Here is a 23,806-nt window from a genome sequence, read left to right as displayed (position 1 = left end):
TCAGCCCCTACCTCTACTTGTCCAAAGCCTCGCCATCTTCCAAGAACTGGCCAAATGCCACCTCCTCCATGAAGCCCTCCTGAATCTTCAATCAGAATCATCGAATTCCTCTCCTCTGCTCCCACTGTACCTCATTTATATAATAATTGAGCATGCAGTCTGATACTCACGGAACCATGTATGTACACATATGTATATATACACACACATAGTTATATATGTATATATACATGTATATACACATATGTACATATATGTATATGTACATATATACATGATATATACGTGTATATATACATATATATACATGTATATATACACATAGTCATATATGTATATGCATATATTTATATTTATTCATATATATTTGTGTGTGTGTATATATATATATATATATATACACATAGCTGTCATTTCTGTTTCACTATGAGCTCTAATAGGGATTTATTTATATCTCTGCACTACCTCCACAGCACTTAGCAACCATCTAGTACACAGCAGGTGCTCAATAAATGTATTCTGAATTGACTATCCATGGCCAAAGTCTTATTGTTCTGGGAACTTCTTCAAACCGTGGGTGGCAATCCACTGCTGATCTTGGTTAACATTGCTGAATGAAATAGCATGGATAGAAGAGAAGACATCAGAGCATATAGAAAAGGGAAATAGTTTCACTGAAGCTTTCGTTGGAGGTGTATTTGGATGTGCCCTGGGTTGTGGTGGGACATGTACTGCTTGCTGTGGGACACAGCCCCCCTTCTAGGGTAAACCAGCAAGTTAAAAAAAAACAAGTTATCAGAGATACCGTCAAAAACACAATTTCTGAAGAATTCCTGAGGAGGTCGTTACAAACTCTATTCAGTTATCACCTACCACAGCTTCAGAACAGAATCATCATGGTCGGTCTTTGGAATTTGGACAAGAGTCCTCAATCACGGAACATTCCACGAGTCCCCTAGTCTCTGCTTACAAGGCCCAGGGCTCCAAGGTAGGCAGATTTGTAACTAGCTTTATGACCGAAAAGGGGATGCAGGACTTAACCCTTTGTTAACCAGATTATGTGCCTGAGCAGCAGTTAATCTAAATATTGACTGTATTTTTTTTTTCTTTTTTTGAGACAGAGTGTTCCTCTATCACCGAGGCTGGAGTGCCGTGGCATCAGTCCAGCTCACAGCAGCCTCAAACTCCTGGGCTCAAGCGATCCTCCTGCCTCAGCCTCCCGAGTAGCTGGGACTACAGGTGTGTGCCACCACACTCGGCTAATTTTTTCTATTTTTAGTAGAGACAGGGTCTCGCTCTTGCTCAGGGTGGTCTAGAACTCCTGACCTCAAGCAATCCTCTGGCCTCGGCCTCCCACAGTGTTAGGATTACAGGCATGAGCCACCGCGCCTGGCCTACATAGACTGTATTTTAAACCCAGAAAGCAACATTCCTAGATGACTCAGAGTGGCGAAGCTTCCTCCCAGGATTGCTATCTTGGGGCCCCATTTGCAGAAGGGTGTCTGATCCCCTGATCCTGGCATCTCCTCCTTCTCACCACCTCCCATCAACCCCCGCCCCCTCACCTGCTACCTGGGAATCATACAGCCAGCCACAGATCTCTAAATTAGTTTAAAAGCCTCCTTTCTCAGGAGCTCTTATCCCTCTAAATAATGAATTTCTCAGCTCTAATTAATGCCAGGAAAGGGATGATATATAAGGCTCTGTTGCTTTAAGTTATAGCTAGTTAGACATTTTGAGGGAAGAGCAGCGTCTAACTAAAGGGTTGGGTAAGCTAAAAATCAATATAAGCTACCACCTCCAAATCTTTTAAATCACCGCCTTCCCTCCCTACACCATTCCTGAGCCAGACCCCTACAGTGGGCGTGGAGCAACCTCCAAACCCAAAATGACCACCCACTCAAGCTAATGGTAAAAGAGAGATCACTCCCCTACTCCTGCCAAAAACTAAAAAAATAAAATAAAATGAAATAAAGTAACAGCAGCCTATGGGAGCAACCAGACAGGCAAGAACAAGGGAAATAACCTGAGAGTATGCGATGGGAACAACAGGAGGGAGACACTCGGTGGTCATATTAGTAGAAGCATAACATCTTAAACAATGGAGGTGAGAGCCTGATTCTTCTACAAACTTCAAAGCCCTTTGGTTATGCCACTGAATACAGTCACCCTGATGTGATGAGATCAAACGGTGATATAAGATTTATAAACCTGGAAGTATCTAAGAGAGGGTTATGAGAATGATGAGGACTAAAATAATCGTATCGTAGAAACCACTGCCTAAATAGGGAAGGCATGTAGCTAATTTATAGATATCACCAGGGCTACGGCCCAGAGTCTCTGTGACCCCACAGAGCAGAATTACTTGTTGTGGGGGTGGATTAAGAATGCTCTGAAAATGGAATGACCTGCTCAAAGAATAGTTACATCCCTCTCCTGGGGGGTCCACGGAGAAGCTGGGTGGCATGGAACACGCGAGAGCCTCAGGTGGGGGCCGGCCTCAAAAGTCCCTTCCAGCCCATCTCCGATGGCAGAACAGGGCAATCCCAGGGGCCAGGGGACTGGATTCTGTCACCCCTAAAAGGCTAGGGCACAGTGCTAGGGCTCACCTATTCATCTGGAAGGGTTGTGGGTGGCCAGGAAAGATGGAAGGAAGAAGGTAGACAAATGTTATACATGTTCCACCATGGCTCCCTGGAGGCAGCCACTGGGACAAGAGAAAAATGGGTGTGGCTCCTTTTCAAGCCAGAGTCCCCAAAACCAATTTCTTAAAGCTAGCCTCCAGGGACCGGTAGATTTCAAGCAGGAAAGGAGGATGTGTATACGCCTGTCGAAGCTTCACTTATATTTAGGAACTGTTTGTTTTATTTTGTTTTGGGTTAAGGGTGGTAGGTGCCAAGCAAGACTGTCCCCCTTTCAGCTTCTCTTTTCTAAAAAAGACAGAGAAAAGAGAAAAACAAAACAACCAAACACCCGTAGCCCAAGGCCATGCTGCGCTGTGGGCGGCCTACATGAGCTTCCTTTATCCAACCACAAAAAGGCATCAGTGGAACCAGCGAGGGGCCCTGGAACAGCGTTTCCAAGCCCAGCCTGCTCCTCCGTTGAGGTTAGCAGTTACCCAGGGGCCAGGAGCCACTTGGGCAAACAGCCCATGCCCCTCGTTACACAACATCGGGGCCCTTATCTCCCAGTGCCACTGTCGGTTTGCAGACATTGCGTAGTGCTACAACCACAGCCGAGGCTGGCCCGCAGGAGATAGCTGTCGCTGCTTGCTATCAGGGAGGCAAGAGGGGAGACCGGGTTTCTATTAAAAGAGAGTCGGAGAGACGGGTAACAGTCCGGCGGACCAGCTTCTGGTGTCACTTCCTTTGATCCTGACGGCTGAAGCCTCCTCTCCCCAGCCCCCCTCTCCCAGCACCCTCTGCCCACCAAGAAGAGGCGGTAAGGATCCATGTCCCGTTCTTTCATCAAATCTTGGTAGAGTGCCAGGTACAAGACAGAGGGGAGAGGTCTCATTAGGGGCTGACCATCACCCTCTAAACTCCTTTTCAGAGGCTCTTGAGGGCAGGAAAGGAGCAGGGTGCAGTCGGATGCATGCCTAGTAGGTGCAACATCAGTTTGGAGAGCTCCAGGCACATTTATTGAGCGACTACATTGTTCCAGGCACCGTGCAGGGTGTGTTAAGTACATTACCCGAAATCCTCACAATACACCATAACCACACCGTAGGGATGAGCAAACTACAGTTCCCAGTGCTTTATGGCCAAGATCACAGTTTGCAAGTGGCGGCACGAGACTCCGAGCTCAGGTCTGCTGGGCTTCGAGCCCACGTTCTCTCCCCTCCTCCACACTGCCACCTTCTCCACTCCCTAGCCCTGCAGTTACAGCACCTGGAGCTGCCCCCAGCCTGCCATTCCAGTGCGCATCACCCTCTTTCCTGCCACAGCAAGTTACTCCTGGTTCTCTCCCCTGGCCCTGACCACAATTTTCCTTCTTCATGTCCCCGTCTTCAAATCCTACTTATCCTTTAATATCCCGTTCACGTGCTACTTTATCCAGGATCCTAGCACTTGTCATAATTGCCATTACACAGTTATTTGCAGGACAGCCAGCTAAGTATCCTTCTCCCCGTTAGGAGAGCCCCACGGGGGCCGGGGCCTTGTCTGTCTTGCTCATCATTGTACCCCCAGGGCCTACCCCAGCGCCCAGTACACAGTAAGTATTTCACAGAGTTTTAAAATTAAAGATGAATCGCTCCCAATAGAAGTCAGTTCAGCTCTGAATATAGACATATATATCTACACTTTCTACTCTCTATCATGGTTATCAACACACACATTGTAACTTCCCTGTTCAAATTGCAAGCTCCTCAAGGGAAAGTCCCATGTCTTATTAATCTTCATATCTCAAAACCTCTAGCACAGGGCATTGCCTGTAAATCTTAAGGACTCAACGTATATCAGTCTGCTCAGGCTGAGCAGCAGAAAGGTTAGTGATCGCCTCCCCGAAGAGGCAAGTCACCATGCCAAAAACCACCCGGCACTCGTCATAAACAAAGATTTCAAAATATGCTCAAGTCAGATTCTATTCCTACCTCTTCCTTTGTAGGAGTGGGGAGCAGACCTGGGCAGTCACAGGCAGGTTTATGAAGAAGGAATGAAAGTAGGCTAGGAGTAAGAGATACGGGCCCTGGTCCTGGTTTTGCCACTAGCTTGCTGTGTGACCTTGGGTAAAGCACAGAACCTCTCTGGACCTCCATTTATTTCTCCCTAAAAGAAATAAACGATTTTAATGGCCCTTCCAGCTCTAACACTCTGTGATTCCTGGATACTCTGAGAATCCACACCTGCCAAACATGTGGAGAACTACGCATGTCTTCCTTAACAGGTGGCAAGAGAGGAGATGGAGATGGGGACACTCAGATGACCCCTCTGCACTATTCCTCAACTTGCCAAAAATAAATCAACAATTCTTAGCTAGAGAATAAGTCAGTTCCTTTCATTAACAAGAATGACAAGCATGATATGAACATGGATCTGAAATAAATAAAAGGGAAAAAACAGACACTGAAATGGATTTTCAATAAGTAACTTCCCTCTAGTTAAACCTGAATTTTTTCCCACATATATATACTTTCACAGATCCCATTTTGGAGCATTCAAATTAGCACAACCTGGCCTTAAATACTGTGCAAAACACATAGTAAGCATTTTGCTTTTATTTATGTCATCAATGGTTTCAATGGGAATGACTCATCCTTCCTCTTTAACACTCTGTTCTAATATGGTTTACTATAAATAATGCAGAGGGAGAGAAGGAGAGAGAGAGAGAGAGAGAGAGAGAGGCTGAGCACAGGGCCCTGTGCAGCTAGGTCACAAAAGAGCCAAGCCCAACAGACAAGCCTAAGGTAAATCTCAGCTCACTGGATGGGCGAGGGATGGTTAATGGAGAAGAAAAGCAAACATTCCTCCCTCCACGATCCAAGTGTTCAGGCAAGTAATGTTGTTAGGAAAGGGGGGGAAATACAAGCTGAGTATGTGCCAGGTAACAGGCTAACATTTGAACACACAAGCTCCTTTAACCTTCCAGAGCCTTCCAAAGAGATACAGTCAGGATTCAAACTCAGGCCACTGGGCCTCCCATGTATGGCCTCTCTTGGGGTGTATGGGTCAAAACTCAAATCCATTCCTTCCAACCCCAAGCAACATCTGCTTGTGACAGTCCCAGTTTTTTAACAACAGAAGTGCCTTCCAGGAGCCCAAACTCACAGGAGGCCAAACCACAAATGCAGAAACATTACAGCAGTAAGAGGCATCTTCCCCGGGCCCGGGCAATCTGTGGCGGCGACTCCTTCCTCACTGGGATTCCAGCCACGGGAGTTGGAAATCACAAGCCCCTTGGCCTTGTCCACTTCCCACCTAAGAAGTGCGGCCAACACTCACAGCAGAGCCGACTAGCCCTCCCTACATGTCCCTTCCAGAATCTGCCTGCAGACGCAGACGCGGTCGCCCGATGGTGCTTATCACCCACAATATTCACCAAATTTGTCGATGCATTATTTTAGCCATTTCCAAGAGTTAAATCTACCCTCCCAAAAGACAAGGCAAAAGGATGTGGCACAGACTTCGGGAAGGATTCCAAAATAAGATTTCCAAAATGTGCGGGGCCGTGGCAGCATCGAAGGATTAAGTAATCATTTATTAGATATGTAGCTTCTTTACGACAGCAGTAGCACTTCGCAAATGGAGACCTTTATATTCACGATACACTTTCATTATTCACCTATTATTTCACCTGCTGGCTGCTAGCACAGGGTTAGTACTATCATCAATTTAGCAGTGCCCCAAACAAAAGATTTTACTGGTTTCTTTCATAGTTTCTCCTCTGGGCCACAATAGCTTTATAGCACAACAGTACCTGTTTACTCAGCACCTCCACTGTGCTTTATGCGTGTTTTATCCTCGTAACCACAGACGAGGTGGTCATTTTTTACGAGATAAGGAAACGGGCTCAGAGAAGCTAAGCAACTTGCCCAAGACGTACAGTTAGTAAGTTCTGGAGCCTGGGTTTTCATCCAGAATGCCTTGCCCTAAAGCCCGAGTTCGTCCCTTCCCTGCACACTGTCTGTAGAAACCACCGCTTCCACCACCTCCCAGAAAGTCTCTTTCTTGAGTGAGGAACCGCCTTCCCTCCACCCCTCGACCCTCAATTCCTGGGCCGTATTTCATTATCTGTGGCATTTCATGGACTTTGCGCTGCCTGTTTCAACTTCCCAGCGAGTCCAGCCCAGGAGATGTCCCTGCTCTAAATAGCACCCTCCATGATCTGCAAACAGTGCAACGACATCAAAACAAAGCTATCAGCTAGGTCCCTAGCTTTAGCAGCTAGTCCAAACTCTTTTGTTTGATTCTCAGACAGCTTGTTGATGAGGTGACGGGGTCAGGAGTTTTCTTTTCACCTAGCTTCTTCCAGAAGAAACGGCAAATTCGGGGCAGGCAGAAAAAGTCCACTCACTCTGAAGATTTCAGATTCACAGAGTTTTCGCAAACACCAATTACTTACCAGCCAACAACGGGCAGGGGTGGGAGAGGGTTAAGGGAGAGCTAAAGCAGCAAAGATTACCTCCACCCTTTCCCCTCACTCAATGAAATGTTCTCAGAGACTGTGCACATCCACATGAAGGAGGAGAGAAGTCAGTGAGGGCAGGAAGCCGATCAACTGTGTGATAAATGCAGTTGCTGCATTCAAGGAGATACCTGTTTTCTTTCATCAGGTTCTTTTACACTTCTCCACCTCCATCTGAAAGAGGGTCCTGTCTCCCCACCTGTCCCCTCCTTCCTCACACACCACCCCTCACCCTGACCCCAACAGTTTATCTTTGCATATTGGAAAAACTGGCATTTATCAAGTAATCTATTCCTCGTAGGTTGTTAAACAGACCACAGGGGTTATCAGCGGAGCTGATATAGGAAGATAAACAGCAACCTCTTATGCAAATAACACTAAGAATGTGGGACTGGCCACAGGACAAAAGTAGAATTTAGGAGAACATGAATCTTAACACTTTTCTTCAACTACAACCCTGGAAACCCCACAGGAGCTTGGAGAAGATTCTCTGGGTGGGTTTTCCCCTCCCTTTCTCGCAGGGAAGAGCAGGTGTGTCTGTAGATCGAGCCTGCTCTGCAAGGAAGAGTGGCAGCTTCACCTCTGACTAGACAACTCCTTTCTGGGCTTCTCCTCGAAACAGCTATTTATTTCATTTTTTTCAAAGATTTCAGACCCACCGTAATGAATTTTGTCCAGGTTGAGGGGGGTTAGGCTAACTGAGAGAAAGAGAAGATGTTCTCCAAGGTAAGAGTGAAGGTCAGAGGGCGGCAGGGAAAAATCCACAGAAAACCGTGAGTTCTGGGTGCCAAGAAGCAACCCACGTGACCCGGAGATGCTCCGCAGATCTGCCTTTGCAGGGAAAGAGGCAGACAGTAGCCTGGGGTCCAGGTGGCATCTTTTCAAACCCTTTTCATTATTTTAAGGGCAAACTCACATCAAGAACCAACAGGAGAGTGGCTCCCAGTGACAAAAGAATGGCACTCGGAGGGACAGAGCAAGCTGTTTATCACACCGGGCTGCAGGCTGGGGAGGGGGGAAATGGGAGCAGAATGACAGAATCCAGGGCCGGCCAGAATGAAAGACTGAATGGAATAGGCTAATTTACACAGGAAGTGAGCACTTACCAGACCCTTCATCTCAACACACAAAACCCTCGGCCATATCTGGAAGCAATTACATCCAGTTAACATGATCTGCTTGCCACTAAAATTAACTGCAAACAGAAATATTTTTCACTTTTGCAACGAGGGATGCCAAGGTTTGGCCTATTCTCCCCCCAGCCATCGAATCTGGCTGCTGGGGAATATTTAGCAGCTACTCAACTCAAAAAAAAAAAACCTACTCTTGCAGCGATCTGGACACAGAAAGTAAAATAGTGGATAATTACGAAGGGGGGAAGCAGGGGAGAGGTGGCCGCGAAAACCACTGTGCTAGAAATTGAAGAAAGGGGCCAGGCACACGGGCCCTATGTGGGTCTGCAGCCCTCACAAGTCCAGTCTGGTTTTCCACACTCGACTTCAAGGAAAGAAAAATGTTTTTAGAGTCACTCGATTTAGCAGCCGCTTCACATTGTTTTTAGGTACCATCTTTATCCCTTCTGCCAAGGGGGCGGGGGTGGGGGTGGGGGGATGCAGGGAGGTAGACTCGCAAATGTTAGCGCATCCTTAATTTAGCAGATCATTTAGGGGACAACTGTCACGATTTAACTTTTGCATCGAACACTTCCAATCCCTACTCTACGAACGCCTTCGAAGCAGCTTTCACCGGCTCTAAGCGGGGCAAGAGCTGCTTTTAATTTGAGACGTACGCAGTTGTCCCATGTAAAGTGAAGAGAAGCCTACGAGGAGGTGAGAACGTGCCTCTGTGAGTGTTCGTGCCCAGAAATAAGCCGCTGTCACGCTCTGCAAGACTCCAGGTCCAGCGGCCCCCGACTCCGGCCGACCACTCTTGTCCTTTGGTTGTGCACCCAACCCTGCGATCAGATAAGAACTTATTTTTATTTTTCCTTGAACTGCTGTCAACGATGCCATAAATGCCAGAGACAGATGGACAGATTTGTTTTAAAGTTCCCGAGGAGGCGTCATCTCCAACCCCTTCCCCCACCAGCCCCTCTTTTCTGGGCCAGACTCCGGCAAGTTTTCCCCGAAAGTGCAGTTCACTCCTTTGTCACCAGGGGCCTTTAAAACAGCAGAGACAACAACAGCAGCAAAAGTAACGCATCCATTTGCTGGATAACTCACAAACGTCTTTTCTCAAGAAGAGTCAGGCGAAAGTTCCCCTCAAGAATGAGGTCAAACACCGCTGTTCTCTGCAAAAGTCACACTTAGAAACATTACTCGTGGGGGAAACATATTTTACACATAGCGTCATTAAGAAAAAAAAAGAAAAAAAATAAGAAACATAACTCGCGGGGGGGGGGGAACAAAAGAAAAGAAACAACTTAAGTAGCCTTTTCTTTAAGGACTTTGGGCTACGATCGGGGGGATGGTCTTGACATGTTAAAAGGCAAAAAAAGCACTGTGCTATTCTTTTTAATGTTTTAAAATTTAATTTTAATTTTACGATGAGAAAAAAAATTAAAGAAGCACACACATCCTTTGGAATATACAACTGGAGACCATACCACCGGCTATATATTCTGTGTGCGTCATCCTACTTAACACTACAACAATTCTATGGATTAGAAGTTATTAATTTCATCTCACAGATGAGGAAGCGAGTAGTTTGGAATCTGTCCATGGTCACACAGCTTCTAAGAGACGGACGATGAAGTCAAACCCAGGTTCGATTCCAGACACAACGCTCTCCACCTTCCCATCATTTTGTAGCCAACGACAACTACGGGAAATTTAGGTGCTATGGGAATGCAAAAAAGAAAAAAGAAAAAGAATCCTCCCGTGAAATCCTCCCTCCAAGAAAGAGCCCCGGTTAGCATGTGGGGGTCTCCCCTTCCCCTCGACTACACACACACACACACACACACACACACACACTCACTCTCGGCTCTGTCCCCACACAGCCGTCCAGGCATGGAAACGGTTAAGTCGCCCTCACTGCATAAATCAAAAGTTCAAGGCTGCAACATACCACAATGATTCCCTCTTTACATATGACAAGAACCAGAGAGGGGCTGAAATCCCAAGCATCCTGCACGGGGTCTCCTTGGCCCGCACAGGTTATGCCGCCAGGGTCAGGGCCGCGGACCTTTAGCAGCAACATTCATTTCCTGAACAGGACAAGTTCTCCTGACCGTAAAGCTAATAGGAACTTCCTCGCACGGTGAGCTCGGCTGACAGGGCTACTTGTCACTGGCCACGCAGGAGGAGAATGCTGGTTCCCATTAGTGGGTTATGATGCCAGGTGCTACTAATAAGGTACATCGGCAAGAAACAAGAGCCTGCTAAGTTGTCTCTCCAACTCTGGAAGTAATCAGCCTGGGCTTCGGGGCTGAGGGGGGGCCTTCTTTAAAGAGATGGGTGGGGGCGGTGGGGGTTCTGCTATAGTAGACTCCTGCAGCATCTAACCTGCTAAGCGGCTTAAATAAATAAATTTCCAACAATCCCTCCACATTTCCCCCAGCTACCATAAAAGACTCCCCCAAATTAACACTAATAATGTTCCCCCAGCACTCCAGGCCTGACGGATCACCCTGAGGGCCATTATGGTCGGCCACATCTGCTTCTCACTATGGCGAGGAGAGTTGTGCCAACAGGCCTAATGGCATTAAGATCACAACGTTCGGCTAATCCACTTAGAGAGCCACGCCGGGCGAGGGTGGCAGGGGGCTCGGCGGCTCCCTTGTCAAGCTGAGGTCACAGGAGATGCGGGCAGTAGGGAGGCAGCCTCACATCTGAGTCCCTGCTGTGTGCTTTGGGTTACAAGTTATCTCATTCAATATATTTTTAAAACCACACTGAGAGGTAGGGGCTAACCTCACTTCACAGAATGGGGACACCGATGGCTCACAGAGGTTAAGCCATTTGCCCAAATTCGCAGTGGAGCGCTAGCATTCAAACCCAAGCCTACCAGACGTCAGTCTTCGTACTTCTGCAGTAGGATCCTGTCTCCCACAAAGACAGTGGTTGGTGAAGCTGTTTGTCTTGTTTTTAGCATGTCTGGTGGTTCATGTGCGTGTATATGTCTTTACTTCTTATTTCTGGGGGATCCAAAAGTCACTTAAGAGGGGAAAACTCTAAAAACCACTTCAGCTGACCAAGAATTTCTCCTCTTCATCAAAACGTCTATGACTGAGTCTTCCAGTAACTTTCTCCATCATGCCCCACTGTTTCAGGAAGTTCTTTCTCTTACCTAACTTGGATCCTGCCTACTGCAGCGTTCAACACAATCTGTTCATGCTGAAGAAAAGCAGGTCTTGAGGACAGAGTTGAAAGTGAGCTAGGAATTTAGAATGCAGCAGGGCTTTTCGAGTTTTCAGCCAAAGTTTCCACGCTGCCAGTAAAGTACCGGGTCCCCTCCTTGCAGCTGCAGAGATAAGCCTCACGTAGGCAAAACCGACCATAGCTTTTCCAGACTGAGCCAGCATACTAAGGACACCGGGGCTTTTAAGGGGAAACAGTAGAAAGGGGGATTTCTGATTATGTTGGCTTGAAATTAACAGCATGGGATTTTTATTTTTGTAAATGGGTTTCTTTTTTTTCTCCCTTTTTCGAGTCAGCATAAAAGGCCTCTATCGCTAGACACTGGTCTCGTTCTGTGCGGGTAAGAGATGACGTAGTAGTCCTTGGACACATGTGGCCTGGGCCCCCAAAGAGATGAGCACTTTGCAATCAGCAGCACCCTACGTTCCTCCTCTCGAGAAGCCACAAGGGGAAACAAAGAGGCCAGAGCTGGTCACCCAGCTGCAGGGAACACGGAGCCAGAAGACCTGGGCACAAATCCCAGCACCACCCTTTGACTGCTTTACCACGGACAAGTCCACCGACCTCTCAGGCTTCCCTCAGCCCATCAGGGAATGTGAAACTATTATAATAATACCCGCCTTAAAAGGCCACCAGAGGGTTTGTGGAGACACTGGCTGAGAATGCACTTAGCCAGAACCCAACACGTAGCAGCACTCAAAATCATGTTCGCTGAGTCCACTCTTGGAAGCACCCTGCACTGAGGGCAGGCAAGGGAAGGCGCTCTGGGACGCCCAACACCCACAGATCCAGCCCCGACTTCCTTTAGTAAGGTAGCATGCGTGCTCTTCATCTCTGCCGAGACCACGGTGATTTCCACGGCCGGTCATGTGCACGGGCGACAGGACACTGCCTCGGTGAGCCGCCTCTGCATTTGGAACTGACAGCAGTGGAGCACTGCCCAGCTAAATTTAAGCAAGAACTGGAATGACTCACCAGGCCTCAGGTCAATGGGACAAAGAGTACCCTGGCCACCAGGGTACAAGAGATCAGCTTCTCTGGGAGGATGCAAGTGCACACTGTGTCTCAGCCCCAACACGTGGCACCGGAGGCAGTTTTACAGCGCTGTATGAGTCGACGCCCTATGCTAAAGAACAGTCTCTGGGAGAGAGCAGGATCTGCACCAACATGGTTGCATTTTTTACCCCGCATGCTAACATGACCTACTTCACAACAATGACAATAAAAATACAATAGCAAACACTCATGGAGCACTTACTCTGTGCCACCATTCCTTGCATGGGATAAATATGTACTGATTAATCCTCGTAACAACTCAATGAAGTAGGTACTGTTATTATTCCCATTTCACAAATGAGCAAACAGGCACAGAGAGGTTAAGTAACATAACCACAGTCACGCAGTTAGTAAGTAGTGAAATCAGCATTCTGACCCGGATAGTCAAAATGCACATTTACTACCTGTAAAACGTGGGGTGGGAGATGGAGGGGGGCTGTTGCGGCAAATTTTTCTTTCTACCCAAATAACTGTCATAAATTCAGAGCTTTTACTATACCCAGCCAAAACAGAACTTGACTAAGAAAACCTTTAGCTATCACGGAAAATTCAGAAATCTTCTAATGAGCAAACTGAGGCACATATGTATTCATTTAGTAAGACTCTTAAGTCTTGGTCTTTTAGCTGGATTTGTTTTAAATTCATTAATAAAAAATAAATTAAAGTGATTAGAAATGTTTCTCACCTGAATTAGCAAGAAATCAAAGAACTGTGAATGAATTTGATTTTAACAGTTTAGTATAATCACTATTTTAAAGATTCATAATAGTTTTCCTAGAACAAGCAGGAGGAAAAAGTGTTGCTAAACTATAGCTTTCTCCCTCCCAGCAATTAGCAGCTCCATCCAATAGTGACAGCAAATTAAAATGGGACTTCTCACTGAGATGAAAGGGCAGGCAACTCTCCTCCATTGAAAATAAAATAAAAGAAATCATCTTCAAAAGTTCCAAGAGCTCAATCTAGATCCCAGATGGCTCAGTAACCCTAAGCAGGTTAAAGTATTAAAAAACGAAATCAGAGCAGACAGAATCGAATCAAACTGACCGCCTATTTAGCTGGCTGAACTGCCAAACCAAATTCCAAAACACAGCAAAATTCAATTAACCATAAGGACTTCGCCAAGCTACAAGTAGGTGCACAAAGGGTAAAAGAATTTCTTAAAGAGCTCAACAATCCAGAAAAAGCTCATCCAAGTGCCTAGTTTTAAAAATGAAGAAACGGAAGCTCAGGATGAAAAAATGATGTCAATGGTGACGAACTAAAAAACACAGAGCCAGGTCTGGAGCCCTGGCTTCCACGCGGGCTGGGCTCACCACCACAAAGCCTTCTGCCATATTCCCAGCTTCACAACCACCACCTCTCCAAAAGACCAGATTTCCAGGAGCCCAAGAGGTTATAAACCTAAGTCATTCATCACCCCAAAAAGGAAGCTTCCTGGAAATAGAAATGGATTCAAAAAGAATTTGGGCAAATCTGTGAATGACAGAGCAGCCACAAATAGCTACTAAAAGAAGCTGGTATACACCTGACCTTTAGGATTGACGTCAAGGAAGATGGTTGTAGCCTCCAACAGTGGTATCTTAGGCGTAGTGTTGGCAACCAAAGACTAGGTCAGATGGATCTGACCCAGAAGAGCAATGCCCATGTTCTTATATGGCCTGGTGCAGAGCACGCAGGACCGTGAATTAGAAGGCAAGCTGAGTGCCTGGCTCTACCCATTTATAGCTGCGTGGCCATAAGCAAGTCACTTACTTGCTCCAAATCTCATCTTCCTCATCTGTCAATCAGGGCCAATAATGGCCCATAATCCCTTATCCAAAACCCTCGGGTGCTTCAGAAATCAGAATTGTTCAGATTTTAGAAAGGTACTCTAGTGCCTATAGTGTTTAACAACCCCGGCAGAGTCTAGGGCAGCACTCTGTAATCAAACACATTAATATTTTTGCAGCAAAACATATGAATATTCAAACTAAGCAGGATAAATATAGCCTCACGTCAGTTCAATTCAGGTTTTGCCACTAAGTGAGTTTGCTGCAAACTTACAAAAAGCCTTTTAGTTTTCAGAGCTTTTCAGACTTCATTATCACAGATATGGGATTATGGACCTGTACCCCCTTAGGGAAGGCTGTGAGGGGAAGAGAGATAAAGTCATTAAAGGTGCTTTGCAAAGAAGAAAGCGCAGCAACTGATAAAAGGCATTATTAATATTATTGCCGTGGCTATCATCATTCCACAGAATACACTTTTCCGAACAGAATTTAGTTCGATAGCAGAGATGCCTGGCAGCATGATGAAAGGGAACGAAGAGTGACTTAAACCAAGGTCAATGCCTGTTGGCCCTCTATATGGTCAACCACTAACAACAGAGCCGCTGGCCATCTGAGAGAGACCAGGCAAAGGGCCAGGCAGACCTCTGACATCTCAGCCACATGGCTCTGCACCCTAGAGCTGGCCCCAAGGAGCCTCTGGGAAGGGCTGCACACCTAGGCCCAGGGAGCTGGCTGAGACCATGCCTTGTGGGGTTCCTGAGCATCCCTTCAAGAACCAGGCAGGAGTTGCCACTGTGTCTGTGCGAGATACTTACTGCAGTGGATCTAAGGGCTCATCTGTTTGAGATCCAGAGGCTCCTGGGGGACCAAACCCTACTCTGCTTCTGTCGCACTAAATTCAGAACATATTAAGACCAGTCTGTATGAACCTAGGGAGACGAAGGCCTATAAATCAAGACTAAGTTCAGACTTAAGTCAACCATACTATCCCCTGCAATCTTATCACCTATGTATAGAACTCTGAGCATGACAAGGTGCACGTGGCCCAGCTGAGCTGGGTCCCAGACCATGTCCAGACAAGCCTACATGCACAACTGCCACAGCCTTTCAGAAAGAGAAAGAGAAAGAAGAGAGTACAGTCTTTCAGAAGCCCATGAACCTTCCTCCCGCAGACATGACCCTCTGTCATCTTCCCCCTTCCACTGGGGAAGATTTTGGGGTCCACAGTTCTCCTTCACCTGCCTGGGGAATGCTGCTAATCCATCAGCTCTTCTCACTGTTCTGACTTCCTTCTGGTTCCTTGAGGTAAGTAAGCCCCATCTGATCGACTCAACTGGTGTCTTTGTCTGGTCTTCCCATCGCTCCATGACTACATGTGACATTGCTTTTACATCTTGCATGTGCTGCAGGGACCAGGATCCACGACTTCATTAAGTTTCATCCTCACTATCTGTTTAGCCAATAGGTTCCCGCTCACTTCATACCTTGGGATCAAGGCACGGGATTCCATAACAACCCCCTGCCTGCCTCATTTTCCAGCACTTTGCCCTACCATCCTCTCTATTCCTTTCTGCCCCTCAAGAAGAAAAGCAAGAATAACTGCCAGGTACTTCATCTTCACCAACAGTCTGGCCTATTGGCTTAAAAATAAACCTTGTAGCCTGTTATTTCATCATGGTCATTACTGTTATATTTCTACCCAATTCTATAGCTTCCTGGCATCAAAATCTTTCCCTCTGATTTTTTCCTTTCCTTTTTGTTTGTGCTGGCAGTGATGTTTTTTCTTCTACCAGAGTATTTCTCAGACTGCTGATGGGTTGGGCAGGTAAGGAGTGTGGGGAGACAGAGAACAGTAGGAAATAGAGAAGTAGCACATTAATCCTAGAACTTTGAGGGTAAGGGAGACAAAAAATATACCTAGCCGGGAGCTGAGGAACTGCCATTCAGAGTAAGGGCCAAACACACAGTGGACTATTTTCTCCCTGCCACAGTCTTTTTTTTTTGTTTGTTTAAGAGACAGAGTTCCACTCCGTCGCCAAAGCTGGAGTACAGTGGCGAGATCATAGCTCACTGCAGGCTCGAACTCCTGGGATCAAGTGATCCTCCTGCCTCAGCCTGCCGAGTAGCTGGGCCTACAGGTGTGAGTCACCATACCTGGCTAAGTTTTTTTTTGTAGAGATGAGGTCTCCCCATGTTGCCTAGGCTGGCCTCAAACTCCCAGACTCAAACAATCCTCCTGCCTTAGCCTCCCAAAGTGCTGGGATTACAGGCATGAGCCACTGTGGCTAGGTCTCCCCTTCTTGATTTCTTTAGACCCCCCCCCTACAGCTTCCCACCAAAGGTGCTGCCTTGGCTCCAGCGTATGGGGCTGCAGCAGCTGACTTTCCACTCTCAGTCATTCTCCCAGCCGGCAGCCCAGTGTGACGCCGAGGATTCCAGGACCAGCAGCTCACCATCACACGCCCGCGAGGACAGGGACATTCTCTGTGCCACCTCAGAGCCAACACAACACAACCCTGGTGGACACTACACGCTAGAACTCAGAGCCAACAGGACCACATAATGAGGAGACCTAACCAAGATGAGGGACAAAAGGGTCAGCTCTACGCCTTTGTGGTGACTATGAACCAGTCCAGCGCTGGTCATTTCTGGATTTTACTTCATTAGTTCAGCACCAACCCTGTCGGCTGTCTCCATTTTAAGAAGTGAGTAAAACAAGGTTCAGGAAAGTTAAATAACTACTACAGGCTCTTTGGAATATAACAGGGCCAATCCTCCATCCTTCCCCAGAGGAATGAGGTTCTCATTGAATTGGAACTTAAAACTCCCAAGGCGTGATATACTTGGTGGCCCTCTTGGGTAAAGAAAAGTAACTGGGATCCAACAAGAGCCAGAAAAACAAATTACTTTCACCATACCCTATTTCTCATAACATGTGCACATCCGGAGAAGTTGATAAATCTATCTGGTCAAGTTTGGGGAGGGGGTTTCCTCTTTAGGAAAGTTTGAGCAAAAACAAACAAAACCTTGGTCTATTTCTGAGCAGCACAAACATCAAGACGACACACCTTAGTGGCGGTTATTTTTCGCACCCACCGGAAAAAAAAAAATCGGCTGCATTTAGCTCTGCGGCACTTTCCACAAGGTAAGTCTCAGAGCTGCCGATCAGTCTGTGTCATAGCAGGTTCCGGCCAGGGGTGACAGCCTGATTTCCAGATGCCTCCACCCCACCCCAGCCTCTGTCACTCACATCCCCTGAACCCGAATGAGCGACAGCAGAATGGGGGTGGGAGCGGGCGCCAAAGTGGAAAGTCCGCCCAAGATCAGCAAAACAGCAGGCCAGAGGGTGTGCAGGGAAATGCTGTCATTGACGACAATAGAAAACTGGATTTCTTGACACCAATCATCTGATTTGGGGACTGTAGGGTAAAATGACCGGCGTATAGTTAATGACAGAAACAGGAAAAAAAACCCAAACCCCCCACTGAGTCTCTCTGTTATTTACTCTGCTTCTGATAAGCCATCTTCAAAACCCTCTGTATTGTAGACATGATCCTCTTCAAGACTAAGTGACTCGGAGAGGCAGCAAAGTACCAAGAGGGTTAAGACCTGAATTTGAATCCCACTGTGCCTCTTACTATGTGACCCTAAAAAAGGGACTTTCTATCTGGCTGGATCTTAGTATCGTCCTGTGTAAAAGGACATTACCCACCTCATCGGGCTGTTGAAATGAAAATGCAACTCCGTGTAAAGAGATTAGTACTGAACCAAGCATGTCATAAGAGCTCAATGAATGGTCATTTCACAGAGGAGGAAACGCAAGCCAGAGGAAGCCAATGCTAGCCCGAAGCAGCATCTAATTCAATGTGATCGGAGATGGGATAAGAATGAGACTTTACAGGCTGCAAGACCAAGACTCTCATACCCATCGTTCCCCCTTGAATTTAAATCGGCTCCCTGCAAATGCATGTGCAGGATCAGAGAGTGAGAAGGGAGAGGGAGCCACAAGATGAACGTTCACCAAAAATGACGTCTGAAACCTGCAGCTGCTCTCGTGGCCTAAGCAGCCTCCAGTCCCTCCCACCCTCCTGAGCTGCAGATGGGGACAGCCTGCCTTTGCAAGTGGGAACCTGGGGCCCTGGAACCTGGGAATGTGGCCAGATCCAGACCACGGGAGACCCTCATCCTGAACCCCACTTCCTCCTCTCCATGTTATCAATCACACCAGGCAAAGAAGCATAGACCCAACAGCAGAAAAAACAAACACCAAAAACAGAGGGAAGGGCCTATCAAGAAGCTGGCCCCAGTGCTTTTTGGAAAGACCGAAAGACTATACTCCGAAAAAACTCTGAAAAATGTTCTCCCCTCCCCCCGCCCCCTGCCCGCCCCTGACAAGGACTTCAGAAGTGCTTTTTTGTTTACAAACAGCAAGGAAGACAGGAGAGCCAGGCCCCCGGCTCAGGAGCAGCCAGGGTGTGAAGGAAAGGTGTCAGGTGTGGGGCTGGGGCAGGGCCTACCTGTGCTGCTCCACGGCCTCATTATCGGGAAGCTCGACCCCACACACGCTGCACTGCTCCCCGAGGGTCCGGCTCTCTGACTTCATGCCCACAGCCAGCTCGCCCAGCTTGCTGAACAGCTCCCTCTGGATGAAGCCCTGGGGCAGCAGACCCCCATAGGTGCTGAAGTCCATGGAGACAGCCAAGGCAGGCTGGACGTGGAGGCCAGAGGACACCGAAGACGGCATGCTCAACACGGCATCAGCCTTGTGGTTGGGCAACACAGAGTAGATGCCCAGGTGTTTCTCAGCCGGGGGTGCCGGGTGCTCAGGTCGGCCAGTGGGGCCCTGGCCAGCCTCCGCTGGGGGTGGCAGCTGCTCAGCACTCTCCTCTCGCCCATAGTGCAGCTCCCGAGCACTGGTGATGACGCTGCTTCGAGTAGGGGTCCCGGGCCCCTCTTTGCCCCTTTCCTCAACCTTGTCCCCCATCCCTCCTGAGATGCTGGACTCGGCTGCCCCAGGGCTGTCCTGGCAGGGCACCTCATCCACCTGCATCATCTCTGTCTTCACTTCAGCTACCCCAGGGTGCCGCCCACCCCCAGCCAGAGTTGGCTCCTCGGGCCCTGCAGGTGGCTGAAGAGTTCCCTGCAGGAGAGACTGTCCTATGGTCATCAAACTGTCCACTGCAGCCTTGGTGGGACTCATGGCTGAAAGACCGAATGAGGTGGAGACTGAAGGGCTCTGGTCCACCATGGGCCCAGGGAGGCTCTGTCCAGCCACACTGGCATACCCACTCTCCTCGCTGGAATGCTTCGAGATGAAGATGTTCTTGAGGTACCGGGCCTTGCGGTCCTCTTCTTCCTCGGCCCCGCCATCGGCCATGGTGGCCTCCGTGTCATTGTCATCTGAGGCCTGGATGGTCTCCAGGATCTTCAGGCACTGCTCCTCCAGGTATTCGATCTCCAGGATCTCGGCCGCATACAGCAGGTCATCCAGGTCCTCTGCCTTGGCTTGCAGCGTGGCCGTGTACGCGTACTCCAGAATCTGCTGGAAGGTCTTTGGCGAGAGGAAGTCCAGAGTATAGTGCTGACTGTTGCGGTGGAAGAGGATCTCAAACATCTTGCTGGTGCAGGCCAGCACCGTCCGGTGGGCGTGGAACTCCTGGCTGTCCACCATGATGACCACGTCGCACAGAGTCCCGGCCAGTCGCATCTGGTTGGCCTTGCACAGCAGCCCCGTGGGGTGGCTGGGGTTCTGCAGCTGGATCATGCCCATCTTCGTCAGATCCATGGTGCTCCCCTCGGCTCAGGCATCAGGCTCTCTTTCCTTCTGGGCTCTGTGTGGTGGGGCAGGGTGGGCTTTCTGGGCCAAGGAAGGGGGCTAGAGGAGAGAGGGTGGGAAGAGGCGAAAGAGACAAAAGAACAAAAGGCAGATTCATTAGTGTCCCTAGAAGTAAAAATTCAAACACTACAATATGCCCCTCTAGTCCCCGCCACCGAGACCCCAGCAAGAGGGTCTCATAAATTTTAATGGAAGGGGCTTCCTAGAAATCTACCCATCTGCCTTTACAAGCCTGGGGATGAAGAGAGTAAAGAGGAGGTTCTGCCTTGGCATTTGCCTGATTCACCACTCTATGACATCTGTTGGACAAAGTGAAATGAAAATTACAGCAAGTCCTCTAAGTCCAGAGCCTTCTCTAAGTCTGAGAGTAGGGGCTTCCTATGCAAGGCCAACATTCATTATGAGCAGTGCCAGCACGTTCTTAAAATTAACAAGACTTCAACACTTTCCTTTAGTCAACTTTGCTCTGAACCCCTGGACAGCAAACCTCATCTTCAAAACAAAGTTTTCCTAAACTCTGCCTCACTGTGGTGGCCCAGGAGCAGAGTCAAACCCAGATGAGACTAGCAGCCAGAAGCCATGACCCAAAGAAATCTACAAGCAAGGGGCTCTTCTCCTCCAGGGCCACCCTCTTCACCATCAGCCTGGGCCTCTGTCCTTCTGCTCCTCTCAGGGCTGCACAGCACTGACAGACCCATGCCTTGTCCCCTCCTTGGGCACTAACAGGAACACACACACATAACTCACACACTAACTTGGGTCCAATCCACCCACAGGTGCCTCAAATTTACTGAATATGTAATCCCAAATCTGGACCTGTGTGTGTGTGTGTGTGTGTGTGTGTGTGTGTGTACACCAGCCAGAATGTGTCAACACACGTGCACACGCTTATATAAGATGCTGCACTTACCCTTCTGCCCACAGTGACCAGTGGACAGGAGGATCTAAAAAAATGAAGGAGGATGGGTCATGGAGAGAGGTCATAGGAAATCTGCTCCCCTACAGCCAGGAGTGCTCTTGTAGGGCTGGGCACATGAACTCTAAGTGTGTCCAACAGGTTCCAAGGAGTGGGCAAGTCCTGTGACCATGAGCAGCAAATGATGCTGGACGCGGCTCAGAGGTGCTAAAAGTGACATTGGCACCAGCATCTACGGTGTGAGTTACAACCCGCGCGAAGGGAAACTGGGGCTGGGAGACAAAGGCCTCTCCCAGAGCCTGTTCGGAATCAGCAATGGGCTCCTGGACCCGAACCCCATTCGAGGAGTTTTAGAAAGACCTCACAGGCGCAGGAGCCTCCCAGCCTCTGCCCTGCTGCGGCCAATATTGCAGCGAATGAACTGGGAGCATAGCAAGGTCTCTCCCTCACTCAACCACTGCTGGCTCTACCCCGAAAAGGAGCCCTATAGGCTCCAGAGCTACAGACCTCACGCAGAAAAGGTTAACAGGACGGCTGGTCGAGACGCTCTGCTGCCCACCCCGGGCTGGGGACCGAGGCCGTCAAAGGTGGGACGACCATTCAGCCACGCCTCGCCGCCGTGTGCTTTCCCGCAGACATCGGGGTTTCGGAGAACCGGGAGGGAGCAGCCGAAAGAATGGAAGCTTGGCTACCTGAATTCCTTCCCCCAAACAAGCTTTCTGGGTCCCGAGGGAAATCAGGATGCCCTCGGTCAGCCGTCTCCCCACCCGCCGCTCGGCGCCCGCGATCCGGCCGGCGCTGGCTGCAGCGTCCAGCCCGGCAGCGCGGGGGAAAAGCCGGCGCTAACCCGCCCGGGCTCCGGGGATCGATCGCGCTCTCACACGCCCCCGCGTCCCAGCGACCCCCACTGAGACTTGGAGACGACTTCGGCAAACTTGGGGAAGCAACTTTTCCCGGGGAGCCAGACTCCTGAAAGAAAGGCAGCCGGGCTAAGGAAGAGGGAAAGCGAAAGAGACGGGGACCGAAGCAGGCGAGAGTCCGGGCGGGCAGGGCTCCGCGGCGAGGAGGCGGACCCGCCCCGCGGCGACGGGGAAGCACAAAAGCCCCGCAGCGAGTTAGGGCAGGAAAGACGAGAAGGGGTCGGCTGGCCCTCCCTTTTCGACCGAGGGCCGTGACCACCGGGGAGCGACCGGCAGGGTCCCGGGCCTCTGGCCAGCGGCGCCGGCGGCGGGCGTGCCCGGCCCGGGCACGTTGCGATCGTCCCGGGGAGGTGGCGAGCGAGACGGTGCCGAGCGCGTCTGTGTGTCCAGTGGGTCCGTGGGCCGGAGGAATCGTGCGCATTTCGAGCGCGTGCGGGAGTGTGCAAGGGGCTGTGCGATCTAGCCGCGGGCGCGCCGGGGTGGGAAAGGCATCCCGAACGCATCAGGTGCAGAGCCGGGGCACCCACCGAGCGCGGCCGGAGCGCACCGCGAGCTCCGGCGCCACAGCCGGTCCCGCCGAGAGCCGAGGAGGGCCCGGAGCGCTGGAGACCCTGCGGAGCTTCCCTCCCTCCCCCCAAAAAGGAGATCAAGTCCAATCAAGAAAAAAGAGCCCACCACGTTTTTTCAAAGAGAAACAAAACCCGAGCGAGTCCCAGTCCTGCGCCTCTGTGCCCCTCCGCCCCCAGATCCACTCGTCAGCTCCTCCAATTCTAGCTTCCCAGCCGGCCGGTGAATAAACACACAAATAAATAAACCAAAATCCTATCTCGCGCCCGCGCACAGGTCCGCATACATATGAGCACCCACCGGCTCTAGGCTCTTCCACCGGCCCCTGGCGGTACAAAGCCTCCCGATCTCCGACCCTCGGTTCGAGCCCTCAGCCCCAGCAGCCCGCTCTGCCCCCCACCTCTCACCCCGACCGTGCCTTGGAGAGGAAGGGCTGGGGAGGCAGCTGTGCCCAAGCTGACAGCCGGGGCTCCCCCTTCTAGGCGACCCCGCAACCGGCGGCAGCGACGACGGCTGCAGCAGCAAGAAGGGAACACGCCAAATGATATAAGGCACAAGCCCAGTGGCCGAGTGGCCGAAGCGAGCGCGCGCTCAGCAGACCTTTCCAGCCCCGGGGCGCCCCGGCGCGCGGCGCTCGCTGGGCGGTGCGCCTTTCCCCGGCCCCCCACTCACCGCTGCCGAGCCGGGCACTGTGGGGTGGGTGTGCGTGCCTGTTGGGGGGTGTGTGCCTGTGTCGGGGAGGGGTGTTGCTGGGGAACTGTTGCTCTCCGTATCACGGCGGCAGCGGCGGCATCGCCGGGCAGTTCGCAGTACCCGCTCTCATCGCCCTCAACTCCTCTCTGCTGCGAGGTTAGCAAATCACCACCGGCTGCTGCGCCTCCGCCGCGTCCCACGTCAACGCCGAGCCCCCTCCCCTGCGAGGCCCCGGCGCCTCTCCATCTTTAGTGCTGGCGGCCGAGCCCGGCTCCCTGCCCACAGCTGCCCCCCTTCCCTCCCCCCTCCCGCGCCGTCCCCGGGCTCAGCCCGCCCACCACCCCGCACTGGCCGAGCCCGCGCGCGCTCCCCGCCCCACCCCTCCCTTCCTCTCCCCTCCCCTCCTGTCCCCGCGCTCAGCGCTCCGGGCTTCGCCTGACATCTAGCTGCTGCTGGGGCGCCGGCCGCCGCGCTCTGCGGCCGAGCGGAGAGGAAAGACAGAGCGAGTGGAGAGGGGTGCAAGGGACTCCGAGCCCTTAATGGGAGCCCTGAGGGCGAGGGGC

At 50.2% G+C, this 23,806-nt stretch overlaps 1 protein-coding gene across 1 annotated transcript in view; it reads right to left on the bottom strand.

The window, feature by feature from the left end:
• ZBTB16 (zinc finger and BTB domain containing 16) overlaps window positions 1-23,533 on the bottom strand; it is a 176,677-nt gene extending 153,144 nt beyond the window's left edge. The window contains exons 1-2 of the mRNA XM_012659222.1: window positions 23,223-23,533; window positions 18,829-20,186 (exon numbers count right to left, since the gene is read on the bottom strand). Coding sequence (XP_012514676.1) covers window positions 18,829-20,096 — 1,268 coding nt within the window. The 5' untranslated portion in view covers window positions 20,097-20,186; window positions 23,223-23,533. The remainder of the gene's footprint in view (window positions 1-18,828; window positions 20,187-23,222) is intronic.
• Between the last annotated feature and the right edge of the window lie 273 nt (window positions 23,534-23,806).

This window comes from Propithecus coquereli, unplaced genomic scaffold, assembly GCF_000956105.1.
Source record: "Propithecus coquereli isolate 6110/MARCELLA unplaced genomic scaffold, Pcoq_1.0 Scaffold6, whole genome shotgun sequence".
In the NCBI taxonomy this organism is placed as follows: Eukaryota; Metazoa; Chordata; class Mammalia; order Primates; family Indriidae; genus Propithecus; species Propithecus coquereli.
The sequence above is the reverse complement of the archived record's forward strand: the minus strand, read 5'-3'. Positions and strand labels throughout refer to the sequence as shown.